The following is a 13,554-nucleotide window of genomic DNA, read 5'->3' on the forward strand; positions in this document are numbered from 1 at the left end:
GATCTGCTTTGTACCAGAAAACTTGCCAAACAGTGTGTGTGTGTGTGTGTGTGTGTGTGTGTGTGTGTGTGTGTGTGTGTGTGTGTGTGTGGCTTCATCAGATTAGCCCCCCACACACCCCTCAGCTGGCTTTAGAAACAGTGATCCTACCCTATCAAATCAAAGTAGACCAATATACTTTGCGTATTTCATTTGGCTCTCTCAAGTTTCCTGCGCAGCGCAGCAGAATTTGATTAATTCTTGCAATTTCAGCATCAAAAAGCTGTGGTGTAATTTTGAAAACTGGCTCAGAGAAACTGTGTGGTTGTGTGTGTGTTTGTGTGTTTGTGTGAGTGTGTGTGTGTGTGTGAGTGTGTGTATGCCTCCTTCCTCTTTTCGAGTCCTCTTTTCACCTTAGTTTCACTGAACATATATACGTCCTCTCCAACCTTGACGTATCTCATGCAAAGTTAATCCTGGGGCACAAAATGAAACAGCCATTTGCCATTTCTTGGAGCATGAAATTAAATACCTTTCCTTTGGCTGTCTCAGCTCTAATTATTTCACCGGATTTATGACAGTGCCACTATTATTTGCTTAGGGATAGTGTGTACACATGCATTGTGGCTGGTAGCCTCGCATTCTTTCACATGTCACCAGAGAAGCTCTGCGGAGCCTCCCTCTCTCAGTCCAGTGACCTTAACAGCGGTGACTGATATGGGAGGGGGAGATGTGCATGTGCATGTGCAGACATGGTCTTCTCAGAGCATGTGTGTGTGTGTGTGTGTGTGTGTGTGTGTGTGTGTGTGTGTGTGTGTGTGTGTGTGTGTGTGTGTGTGTGTGCATGGCGGCATGTGTTGGTGTGAATGAAGGGGTAAGGTTAATTGAAGTTGTTAGAGTGAAAATGATTCCCTCAGGGGGGACAGAGCAGGTGGAGGCGATGGGTGGGTTCAGCAGTGGGTGACAGAGAAGAGAGAGGGATGAGACGGAGGAGTAAAAGGGAAGAAGGGTGGGGGTCAAAGGGATTGCTCCTCAGCCCAATGCTCAGAGGCAGTGAAACATGAGGGCAGAGGAATCGAGTGATTCATCTGAAGGTCAGGTGTGTCCGTCCTTCTCGTCGTGCGACCCCTCACCCATCGCTGCCTCTCGTCTCTGATCCCTTTTGTCTTCCTCTGCTTTTTTCCCTCCTCTGCTAAATACGAACAAATTGACTCTTTAATTTACGCAATAACCTTTTCTAAACCAATCTGCGTGACCCTCTCCTCTCCCTTCCTCGCACATCGCTCTCTATCTCTCTATCTCTGGTTCAGTCTGGCTGTCCGTCCCCTCCTGTGGCCCCACTCCTCCCATACTATAGCCTTCATTTCACAGATGACAGGTTGGCTGACTGTGATCCAACAGATGCTGGGGCGGGAAGACCTCACCAACTGTTTTAACTCCAATCAGCTTCTATTGCTCTCCGGAGGAACCCCTGTGCCAGCCTGACATTTCAGAAAGGAGGAGAGTGGAGGAAAAAAAGTACGAGGGAATATAGGAGATGTATATATATATAGATGTGTGTGTGTGCGTGTGTGACTGTGCGTGTTGGTCGAGGCAGGGGGCTGATGGGGAAAAAGGGTGACAGTCATTTCCCCCTGTGCCTGGCGTGAGGCCGAACCACTGGCTTCAATCAACTTAGACACGTGTGTGTGTGAGTGTGTGAGTGTACGTGTGTGTGGTGTGTGTGTGTGAGAGAGAGAGTGTCCGGCATCAGCAGGGATGGCGATGTCGCTGGTAATGCATCTGCCACTGTCGCTTGCTCCTGCCACCCCTGCATCGCCCACGTCTGTCGTCTCCCTCCTCTTCTCCATCTCTCTCTCTCTCTCTCTCTCTCTCTCTCTCTCTCTCTCTCTCTCTCTCTCTCTATCAGCTCCCCACCTCCATCCTCCATCCTCAGTCTCCCTGACTCCGTCCCTCTGAGACAAAGACAAAAGCCACTGCAAGTTACAGTGTGACTTTGAAGCTACTCTGTTCTAACAAGGTGATGCTATGAAGTTGAATTACTGTTTGTGTCATCTGAGAAGTGTCCACTCTCACCTGTTGTACATCTATAATCTCCCTAAACGTAACTGTACAAATACTTTCTTATAGAATATTAAAGAGTTTAACCTTGTTTCCTTGACATTATGCAGACAATCTATAGTCATATTACTGTGACAACTACAATGCAGTCATTATATTTTATTGGCAGTAGCAAAGATATACACTGACATTTTTTTATGTTTAATTTAATGGATCATTTGAGTGCACAAAATAAATGCATAACATAAATGTATCTTAATTGTTCGGCAATCAGCAAGTCTCTATTTTGTTCTTCAAATAATTTTAGGGAGTGCTTATTATATTATTATATGACTCTTGACCTTGTTTACTACACAATGTACTGCTGAGTATGGATTGTTCTCACACTAGCTTGCACTGACTGATAAATCAAGAATTTTATATTATGTCTAATAAAAAGGTGCAGCGTGTACGATTGCTACCAAAGTTTCTCTATCACGCTTGGAAATGGGAGGTTGAGCTGAGGGGGTATTCAGCTGCAACATGCAACCCCACCACTAGATGTCACTGAATTCTACACACTGACCCTTTAAAACAAGTTCAATGATAGGAGCAGCTCTCCAAAACAACATTTGAACTTTCTGACCAATAACTGGAATTCACATTGTGTGACTTGTATTTTTCTTGAATGTTTGCTGTGGGATCCGGTGGCTGTGTGTTGCACTGCCAGCCTGAGTCATATACTGTAAACTCAAGGCTGTCCTTGCCCGTCAACAACATCCAGTTGCAGGGAAACACTTCTTATGGCAGAAATGTGTAGGCATCTGTTTACTAGACATATTTGTGACTTGTTGCAACCTTTTAATATACAGTCTATGGTTGCAACAGAAGACGAGAGGTTTACAGCTCTGGTTTGTGCTGCTGGTTCTTTTCTCCACCCTGACACAGACACTTTAGGTTTGACGAGTTCATCTCGTTGTTGGATTCATTGCATCTTTCGGTGTTATTATATTTCCGCTGCAGTCTCTACGCTGACTCGGTTTTTTGGAGAAAGTATGAAGCTGCGTTTAATTCACAACAGCATCTTTTAGCAAATTTCTTTGAGGACTGATGTGGCGGATACAATCGAGTAATGAGCAGCACTGGAAGACCTCACTGCAGGATGGAGCTGTGCTCAACTTTCATCTTCTTGATTTCTCTGTGGAGAATACTTTGCCTCTCAGCAATTATAAGACTGTTTCAATACCACCAAGAACATTTCCTTGTACGTTACATATCTTCTGATGTAACTCCTTCACCAAATGGATATATTCTTGAAAGTAAAAATAGAGTGAGCGACCAGATATTCCCCACAAGCTGGACACAGATATGAACATAGTGAACATAAGGAGTATGATTAAGATGATGGTAAAATGTTAGTCAGTGTGGCTTGGGAAATGGATCGTGCACTACAATGTGTGTGATACATGATGTGCCATATGTTTTTTTCTTTCAGCTTAACCCTTAAGATCGTGTAGCTACAGTACACATAGAGATTGTTCTAAAGGCTTGAGCGGGTGACATTGCCAGAAGCAGATTTTGAAATTGGCTAGAGAGGAAAGCTTGCTTTGTGTGTGTGTGTGTGTGTGTGTGTGTGTGTGTGTGTGTGTGTGTGTGTGTGTGTGTGTGTGTGTGTGTGTGTGTGTGTGTGTGTGTGTGTGTGTGTGTGTTTGTGTGTGTGTGTGTGAGTCATTTTCAAGGGCACTCAGGCAGTGTACAACAGAGAAAGGTCACCTGTGTAGTCAGCCCCACAAGCAACTGCTCTTAATAGTGAGTAAATGGGTATTGGCAAATACTCCAAGCTTTTTAAATTGCTGTTCTTTTGTCTGGTCGGGAATCTAAAGGATGCATGTGAGGTCTATAGGAACAAGGCTGCAGGTTAAATGGTGAGAGTGTGAATTAATGATTGTATTTAGTTGCTGAAGTTGCATGGGTAGGATAAGAACTTCTGCAGAATAAGCCTGGGAAAAAATGTGAAAATACATAGTACATATTGCAAAAGATGCTGAATGAAGTTATAACCATGGAGGAAGAGCAGTTATATTCTCATAAGTGTGTTTTATATCTCTAAACTCAAAGTGATGGTGAACGAACGACCGATGAATTTATCACAGCCAAATGTAGTAGTTTCAGTCCATCACCCCACGCTGCCATTAAACGTCCCTGTGATTAGTGAGGCGCGCAGTCAAACCAATTATCCGACGCTGTTGTCAACCCTCCACTTGATTACCAACAGTTTGCTTCTTATACTGCAATTATGTTCTTTGCGATGGCAAAAAAGCCATGATTAAAGAGGAAATGCTTAGCTTCGTGTGCACTTGTTTGTAAGTGTTTAGGCATCTGCGTAAATGAATGTTTGGATGGAAATGAACAATTATGTTATTGGTTGTGTTCTTATCCTCACCACATTAGTCGCAGCTCCACTGTCCACCTCTCTCTCTCTCTCTCTCTCTCTCTCTCTCTCTCTCTATCTCTCTCTCTCTCTCTGTATTAAGAGGTTAAATGTAAATGTCATTTTCAGGGCTTGTTGAAATTTACCATCCCAAGACTAACAACAGGAGGAATCCACCTTAACTCTACAGCATATTTGTCTGCTAATAGAGACGTTCAGGACTCGGAGGCTGCAGCTCCACAGAGAAGAAATACAAGCAAACTGGGTCAGATGACTGTGGTTGTGATTCCATGATGTCAGTGGAAATACGTGTCTCTCTTGCTCTGCTGAGATCTTATCTAATTGAACTTAGATAAGATGTTGTATTGTTGTGATTCCAGTGTATCCACATCCTTTTACTGGGGCATTAGGAAGGTCCCCTGTCATGAGGTAAAGGTTGTGGGAGTGATAGAATGTGTTTTTTTTTAACCAGCAGGGGGCAGTGGAGCTGCAGCTGTCTATCTATCTATCTCTGTGTGTTTGTGTGTCTGTGTGTGTGTGTGTGTGTGTGTGTGTGTGTGTGTGTGTGTGTGTGTGTGTGTGTGTGTGTGTGTGTGTGTGTGTGTGTGTGTGTGTGTGTGTGTGTGTGTGTGTGTGTGAGTGTATTCCCTCTGGTGAGAATTCCCTCCACAGCCTCACTCACGGGCATGTTAGTGTACCACCAGCACACTGTAGTGACATTTTTGAAATGAACACCAGCTGACTGCTGATCACGGTGCATGAACAAGCTGTATGGTGGAACATATGTGTGTGTGTGTTTGAGTGGGTCTGTGATCCCACTAATTTGCATACAGAAGTGGCGAGGGCTCGAGTGTTCCACGCTCCAAAGTCCTCGTGCAGACTCGGAGACGTGCACAAGTGTCCTCCAGTGTCCGAATAATTATGAGGCTTCATCTCCATGTACATGTGACTTTAAGTCACATTCCTGCTCTGTGCATATAAAAACCCGTCTCGTGTTACACCCACTGCTACGTCTCTGTTAAGAGTACGGATTTAATTACCTTTTCAGTTTGGGATGCAGCTTTTATTTCTTTGGGAATTGCTCAGCACACAAATACTTGCATTCACTCACTGTTGCAAGCACAAAAACCTGTATGTGAAGGACGGAAATGGGAGCCACGATATGTGTTACATGTTGACAGAAGCCTGTCACCTGAATCCTCTTGTTTCCCTTGGGTGTGCCTCTCTTGACACCCCACGTCTCTTGTGTGCGTTATGGGAGTGTGAGCTATCTATGTTGTGAGAAACAGCATCTCCTGAACATTATATGAGCAGATTCTTTCTCTTTTTCATCACTGATGCCTTTCTCTTCTCTTTTAAGTTTTGCTGCTCATTAGTTTGCATGTTGCACTCAAGTCAAAAACGCCAAAAATCACTCTCATATTTGTCAGGCCAGAGGTCTGATCGCGCCGAAATCCACCTTCACTGCCCTTGCGTTCACTCCCCTGCTCTCTAGTTCTCTAAATGTTTGCAGATGAACACTAATAGTCTCCTCTGTATGTGGATGACACACTAATTAATCAAGCACACCATGCTGGCCAAACCAGAAACAGGCCAACAGCCTCCAGTCCGCAGCTAGCTGGCAGTAATCAGTTTGTACAACCCTGAAGGGCTGTGAGTTCACATGTACGCGTTTGTGTGTGTGTTGCTGTTGTTCCTGGGTGGAAACACTGTCCTACTACAAGAGTGTGAATTTGTGTGAGTGCCAGTGTGCGGTTGGGTTAGTGTGTGTGTGTGTGCACATATTTAGTGTAAGGTAGTGTGTTAACAGCCCCCCAGTTGAATGGGTCGGACTGTGCTACAAAGCTATTCATTATATGATGCTATGGTGGAGATATTATGCAGTCCGGGCTCCCTTTAATGTCCAGAGGTTATTGGACTCCAGCCACACATTAAATACATTCCACTTTCTGATGCACTGCTCCCTCTATCTCTCCCTACCTCTGTTTTTCTCCCCTCTGCCTCACCTCATCTCTCATCACATCTCTCTCAAAGCAAACAGATCTGATGAAAGATAAACTTTCCATTAAAGACATCTGGGTTGTGTACACCCTATTCCAATGACATGATTGAATTTCAAACATTACAGGATTGTTTGGTTTGATCAGTTGTTTGGGGAAGAGAGTATTAATATGCAAATCCTGTGGAGTGTTACAGCCTGCGATTGCGGCGGATTGCTGTTTAGCCTGTGGTAAATTTGTGTTATCTACAGTAACACAACACTTTGATGAAAGTGAGACGCCGTTTTGAATTTTGCTCGTCCTGTTGCAGCTCGGTGGCTCCGTGGGGTTGAATTCGCACATTCACATGTTCACACAGGATCAAGCACAAACTGAGACCACTCCTCATTAATTTCTTTGCAGGCAGCAGGGAGAGAGGGATGCAGACGGTGAGGAAGCAGGGGAAGGATTGATGGGACGCAGGGTGGCACGGGCAAGGTGATTAAAAACCGGAGCTACAGATGTTTCTGGAACACTTCAAAGTGACGCGCCTGCCACTGCCAGAGCTGGGCATGATGCATTATTGAGATGGTGCCCACCTGGCACGGCGCTGACATCACATGCCCGGTCCACCTGGCACCACGCGGTCACGTGGGCGACACTTGGGGTCACGCCTCCCTCCTGCTCACACCCAGCTCCCAGCGTGATGAAGGGCAGCAGGGGAAACAACACACATGCTCAACACGGACCTCAAAGACACCAAACTGGGGCATGTGCCGGTTTGTAAACTTCATGAATGGAAAGTGAGCAGGGAGGAAATGTTCTCATGAAGGATCGCAATGCATTTCCTTTATTACTTTGCTATACTGAGCTGCTAGGTGTAAATATTTCTCTCCTACGTAAAGGATTTATGCCTGAAATAGAATTTCACTTCCACACTTGGCTTGTAAGTGCCTGTTTAAATTTACAACACGGCACATTTGTGTAATGTTTAAGCAATATTGTGTTTTGTCTTGCGCGCCGAGGGAAGATGAATGTAAACTAGATGATGCACTAAAGCAAATTAATTTCTTATGAAATAAATTATTGAAATGCAATGACGATAATTGTGTGGTGTGCGTATTATTGGACAGATTACCATAAAAGCTGAAATGTTTTTGGCTTTAGTGCAGCTTAGGGTGTGATGCAATTCTTTCTGCTTACTATCTCAGCAGCCCCCCCCCCCCGCCCTTTAAACTTGCAAGGAATATTTAGAGGTCACAAAGTGTGTTTGTAAGTGTGCACAAATAAGTGTGTGTGTTTCTCCTGCATGTGTCCCCTGACACCTGTACTTTCTCAGGGTGCGAGGGAACAGACAGAGGCCAGAGCCACAGTCACAGGTCTCAGACCAGTGGGGTGTGAAATGAATCAGAAGGCCAAACACACTCTCCCCCTGCTACACACACACCATACAGTGAGAAGGGTAAGACAGGAGAGTACCGAGAAAGGACGAAGTGAAAAAGAAATAAGAGCGGGCAGAGACAATAATCGCCTACACTGTGGTTCCTGACCGCAGTAACAGCACCTCAGTAAATAAAGTCTGTATAAATATTTATGAACACTTTCTGGTGAGAGATGGTGTTTGGAGTAATGGTGTTTTAGCTTCAATGGTTCAGTTTATGTATGGAGTTTTACACTGGAAGGCTGTTTTCACATGGAGAAAGTTTCTCTGTGCTCACTTTAAATCTGAGTTTAAGGCACAAGAGGAGCTGCTGATATCACAAGTTTGGAAGCCGATCACGGTCCAGTATGCAGCTGGATTGGGCAATGGAGTGGTGGGCCAGCTGGCCGAGCAGAGCAGACCAGGGGTGCGTTCAGAAAGTCCAAATAATCTCCTTTCCTAACCACTATTCCCGATGGAATATGTACCAAGGGGAAGGAAAGATGTGAAGGAGAAGCTGTAAGGAGTTAGGAAAGGAAAGGGCTTAAAGCTGAATCTAGCTGAAACTGAGGTTTTCAGACAGAGGCTGAAAAGAGGAGCTGCAGCAGTGGACCCTATGGGGAAACATGAGCACATGTCACATCAAATAAAATTTTATTTGTACAGCCCATATTCACAAATCACAATTTATCTCATATAGTACTTAACAATGTCCTAACTCTCAACAAGAAACTACCCCAAAATACCCTATAACCCTTAAAAAAGTAGAAACCTCAGAGAGCCACGTGTGAGGAATCCCTCTCCCAGGACGGACAGAAGTGCGATAGATGCCTCATGTAACCGACCACATCAGCAAAATAACAATATTTACAACATTGATCAGAAGTAACAGTTTGTAACATCATGGAAAAATGTGTCAAAGTATTTTTTACATAAGAAAATGTCTGATAGAGTTGAAGGGAGCAGCCATGACAAATGAATTGGGCAGTTATTGTCAGTAATGTCATGTAAAACTTTTAGAGTAATGACCCAAATAAAAATGACAAACCCGAATATGAGCATAATATGTCTCCTTTAATTGCAATGACACACTGTTTACATTTGTCCTGAATCCATCATTTAGTCTTATTTACTCTCTGTAATCTGCACATTTGCGTTGACTCCTACTGCTACAAGCTAAACTCTCTCTTGGGAATAATAAAGATAACAAAGATGTAAACTGTTAAACCCCCCACCTGCAACAAGGCTGCACGAGGGGCTGTCCGGCCCTCTGATTGGCTGTTCTCCTCTGTCCATCACCCCCCCTCCCTCCCTCCCTCCCTCCCTCCACCTCCACCTCCCCTGACGGCTCGGCAGCACCTCCCACAGACGCACAGCGGCGGCGCAGCTTCCACCGACGATGATATTCCAGGCACTTGCGGCTCGTCTGCAGCGGTAGGAGCGAAAGGAGGCGAGAAACGAGAGAGGAGCTCACCTCCTCAAGCTGCGAGTGAGGCAGGGACGAAAAGAAAAAAAAGAGAGAGAGAGAGAGGAGAAAGAGAAGAAGGCTGTGGAGTAACAACCAAAGAAAGACAAGAAAGAGAGAGAGCGAGAGACAGACAGACAGAGAGAAGACGGCAGCGGCTCGGAGGAGGAGTGTTTAATTGTCTGCGCTAAAGTGTTTTTTACGCACAGATTCGACATGTCATCGTCCGGCAAAGACAACAGCGGTGCCCAACACGCCAATTACGTGGGACCTTACCGTTTGGAGAAGACGCTGGGGAAGGGACAGACAGGTGAGTTGGGACAGATCCCCCGCATGCACCTTTTATTTTTTATTTTTAAATTTTGAATTGCGTGATTTATCTTTTGCGGGAGCCAGTTGTGGCTTGTTGGGGTGTCTGCAGGTGGAAGAGAACTCACTGCCATGACACCTGCACCTGTCCACGGATAGGGTTTTGGGGGGGGGGGGTTTGCATTGAGGAGTGGAGGGATTTAGGTGATGTTGGCTGTGCGTCGGCGTTGGATTGTGTGTCTTTGTGTGTGTGTGTGTGTGTTTGCTCCAGCGTGGAGAACGTCCGGCAACACAAACGATGACAGTGTGATGTCCTGTAAAAATGAACTTTTTTTTTTTTTGGTGCCCCGGCTGCCTGGTTCTGTGCGTGTGCTTGTGCGTAAATCTGTGCGTCCTGTGATTGGAGCACAACGCCGTTAATCCCGATTTGCCTGATACATTGATCTATTCTTAGTCCGCAGGCAGGCAGGCAGGGAAAGGGAGCAGGGAGGCAGGCGTTTTCTCCTACAGGCTCTGACTGCAATACGTGGGTTTCCTCCAGTATAGAGTAGAGGGTCCCACCTTGACAGATTACACCACGAGCAGGGGAGTGGGAGCCTCACTGCTCTATATTCATGCACCCGAGGGGATGCAATTGCCGGGCTTCGTTGAACAAGGAGCACATGCTTCATCTCAGCACAAGCAGCGGTGACACTGCAGTTTGTTAAAGTTGCACATGAGCCATTCATGATACATAAGGTGGTGTTTCATTCCATTGGCTGGTTTGTGCAGGAGCAGCCCATGCACTGTTGTCAGCGTTGCACAGTGAGAATCCTCTGTGGTCAAGTACATGCAGCCAGTGGAGCCATGTGAGAGAGGCAGGCACAGCCCAGTGTGTAGGCAGAGATGGCAGGAGAGATGCTTTGGAAGCTCACCGCCCTTACAGAGAGAGAGAAAGAGACTTTTCCTCTCCTCTTCCTGCACGGTCTGTTGAGATTTTCCTCCCATCTGCTGTCGAAAAAAAACGGCTACAAAAGGTGTAACTTCCCCATAATATACCTGGTCCAGCTGGTCATGCCGAGCAGCCGTGTGTTCGTGTAAATGTTTGTGCACATGCTTTCTTGAAATAGCCTCCCTGGTCACTTCATTCACCCGGCCAGTCCCCACTGGTCATTAACTAGAGTCTTATTCTCTTTGCTCATTCTCTACAGATGTTAAAGCGCGTGTTTCCCACCAGAAATTGAATTCCATCCATGGGCATTGAGTTCAGTGTCCCATGTCTGCAGTGTGATGACTGTAGGATGATCTAACATTAAGAATTCATGCTGAAAGCTTTGTTCCCTTTTGGTTTTTGGAGCAGATTAACAAAAAAATGTAGTATTTATTTAGCCAGACTCCCTTTCTCCTACAGCTCGCATTTAATCGTTTGTGTTTACAGGAGGATCCTTCGCTCACAGGCAGACGTTCAGATGGCTCTCAGGAGTGTCTAATGGTTGTTTATGGTGGTGTAGAGCTGGCAGTATGGTCTGCTGGGTACAGGCGTTTAATGACGTGGTGTCGCTGAGATCATCCGTGGCTCAGGATGTATTTATCTCAGTGTTGGGGCATTTTTCTTGCTACCCTGAGATGTCAGTCACACGGACGGAAGCTACGGGTCCACATGGCTCATAACTTGTGTCCTTGGCCCTCACATGCCAGGTAATTTAATCAGGAGAAGTTTAACTGAGTTACAGGTGGATGGAAGAGCATATTATCATAATAGCACATTCATTTCGGCCTGGTTTTCATGTTTTAAATGTGCAGTGACAGCAGTGCCCTGAATTACGAGTGTATGCGTGTTGAGTAGAAAAGAAATCCCCTGGTTACTGGCGTCTGTGTAGCTGACTCATGCCAAACCTATTCAGATTAATGACAGTGCATAATATCCCATTTGCCCATTAACCATTCGTTAATCTGTCAGATCTCAGTCCCAGGAAAGGGGTTGGTTTGGCAACTCCCATCCCAGTCGTGAGTGGCAGCCGGGCTCGTCCAGTGGGCTAAGTCCCTCGTGTACTTTCCCAGGCTGTGGTTGGCTGGTATTATTAGATGGGAGAAAGCGGAAGGCCTCTGGTTGATCTGGCTGTCCTGTTCAGTAGAGTGGTGCTGTTCCATGTTCATTAAGTGATTAGGCCGTGTCCTGACACACGCGCGCGCACACGCACACGCACACACGCGGCCACCACAGTGGTTCTGGTTTGGCTTCCTGATTTAATCCCCTACACAGCCAAAGTCCCCTCGGCTCTCACTCACGCACTCACGTGGCCCAAAGGTAGAATGGGCTGGCCCACACCAGCTTAGCAACTTAGCACCTCCAAGCTACGGTTCAAGTAGAGTTGCACAGGCTGCATGGCCCAGGCCACAGTTTTCCTACAACCACCACACGTGCATAGTTTAAACAGAAGGATGTAGCACATTATCACCTCCCCCAATAAGGAGGTTATGTTGTCATGTGCCTTAGTTTGTCTGTTAGATAGCAGCTAGCAAAAATGACTCGACCGATTTCCATGAAATTTCATGGGGATGTGGGGGACCACCCATGGGAGAACCCATTAAATGTTGGTGCAGATCTGGATCAAGGGGCAGATCCAGGAAATATTTTCCCCCTTTCTTTAACATGAGGTGATAAGGGTGTTTGTCAAAAATGATTTCTCAGAGAAGATTTATGGGCCTGATATGTTCAATCCTGAGCTAGTTTTTTTTAAATGTGGTTTCATTAGAGAACTCTTGGGGCTTGGCGGAGATATGCACACTGAGTGCTATCCTAGTTAAATGTATCACTCTTACTCAGAATACAAGTGTATGGTTTATTCTATGTACAGTATATTCTGGACTTGCCTGTCAGTCTTCGACACCCCCATATTTCTCTCCACTTGCTTTCCTTCAGCTTTATTGCTTTCTCGCCGGTTTCCTCGGACTGTGTGAGCAATCCCGTCTTTGTCAGCTGTGCATTGGGGCTTGATGGGGTCTATAGATACGGAGTGTCGGCATGGCTGGCTACTGATTGCGGCTGAAGCCACAGAAGCATGGCGGCCATTTACCAAGGCAAAGCCAGTTATTGTGCTTAGGTGCATGGCAGAACCTGGCATTGTGCTCATGAGATGCTTCATGGAGGTCCCTTGTGTCTATACCTGAGTTTTAGCATTTCCGTCACCTTGTACTGTCATTTTGAAAATTGTCAATCAGCACCTTTTCCAATCAGACACTGAGTTGCGCTGCCTGTTGGGCTGTATAATGTTCTGTATTTGCCTCTAATCAATGTCACGGTGCTACAGTAAGTGAGGTAACATTTGTCTTTATCAGCAGCAGGGCTCCGAGTATCAGACTCTTTTGAGTTTCAGAATCTCGAAGCTTTGTTTGACAAAGCTGAAGATTGTGGATTTGTGTTTTCACCAGTGCACCGACTTAAGACTGAATCGCTACTCTGTTCCACTAATGCTTCGGAAAACACTGCCATGCTTCGCCTTTACTTTGTTCCTGTAGGCTGTTTATTAGCGGAATAGAGGCCTATTGTCTGGAAGAGATTGGCTGTTAATCCAGTGTAAGTCCCTGTTTTCTGCGAGACTTGGATATTGACAGGCGAACAGTTGGAGGTTGATATGTTGGCTCCTTGATTCTTTGATTGATGTTTAGAGTGAAATCATCTGTGCTTCGGGGCCTTTATATTGACTGTTCATCTGACAAAAAGCTGCCTGTGATTTCACGTCTTTGCTCGCTCTTTCTCTATTTAGTTCTCCCTGTTTCTGTCTATCTGCTGGAGAGTTCTTGTTCTCGTGCTCCCCAGGCTTACAAGGCATTTCAGCCAGAGTCCTGCTATTCTCTGTGTTTCCATGTCAGCGAAGGGCCGGCCAGATTGTACCTCTCAGCGTGTGTTCCTCTGATGCAACATGAGGTTGTGTTTGTTTCCGTGTTTTAG

The 13,554-nt window shown here is 45.7% G+C and overlaps 1 protein-coding gene across 1 annotated transcript in view; it reads left to right on the top strand.

The window, feature by feature from the left end:
• The first annotated feature begins 9,228 nt into the window (after nt 1-9,228).
• The window catches only part of brsk2a (BR serine/threonine kinase 2a), a 169,156-nt gene continuing 164,830 nt past the window's right edge, over nt 9,229-13,554 (top strand). The window contains exon 1 of the mRNA XM_035157922.2: nt 9,229-9,624. Coding sequence (XP_035013813.2) covers nt 9,531-9,624 — 94 coding nt within the window. The 5' untranslated portion in view covers nt 9,229-9,530. The remainder of the gene's footprint in view (nt 9,625-13,554) is intronic.

This window comes from Hippoglossus stenolepis, chromosome 5 (genome assembly GCF_022539355.2).
Source record: "Hippoglossus stenolepis isolate QCI-W04-F060 chromosome 5, HSTE1.2, whole genome shotgun sequence".
NCBI lineage: Eukaryota > Metazoa > Chordata > Actinopteri > Pleuronectiformes > Pleuronectidae > Hippoglossus > Hippoglossus stenolepis.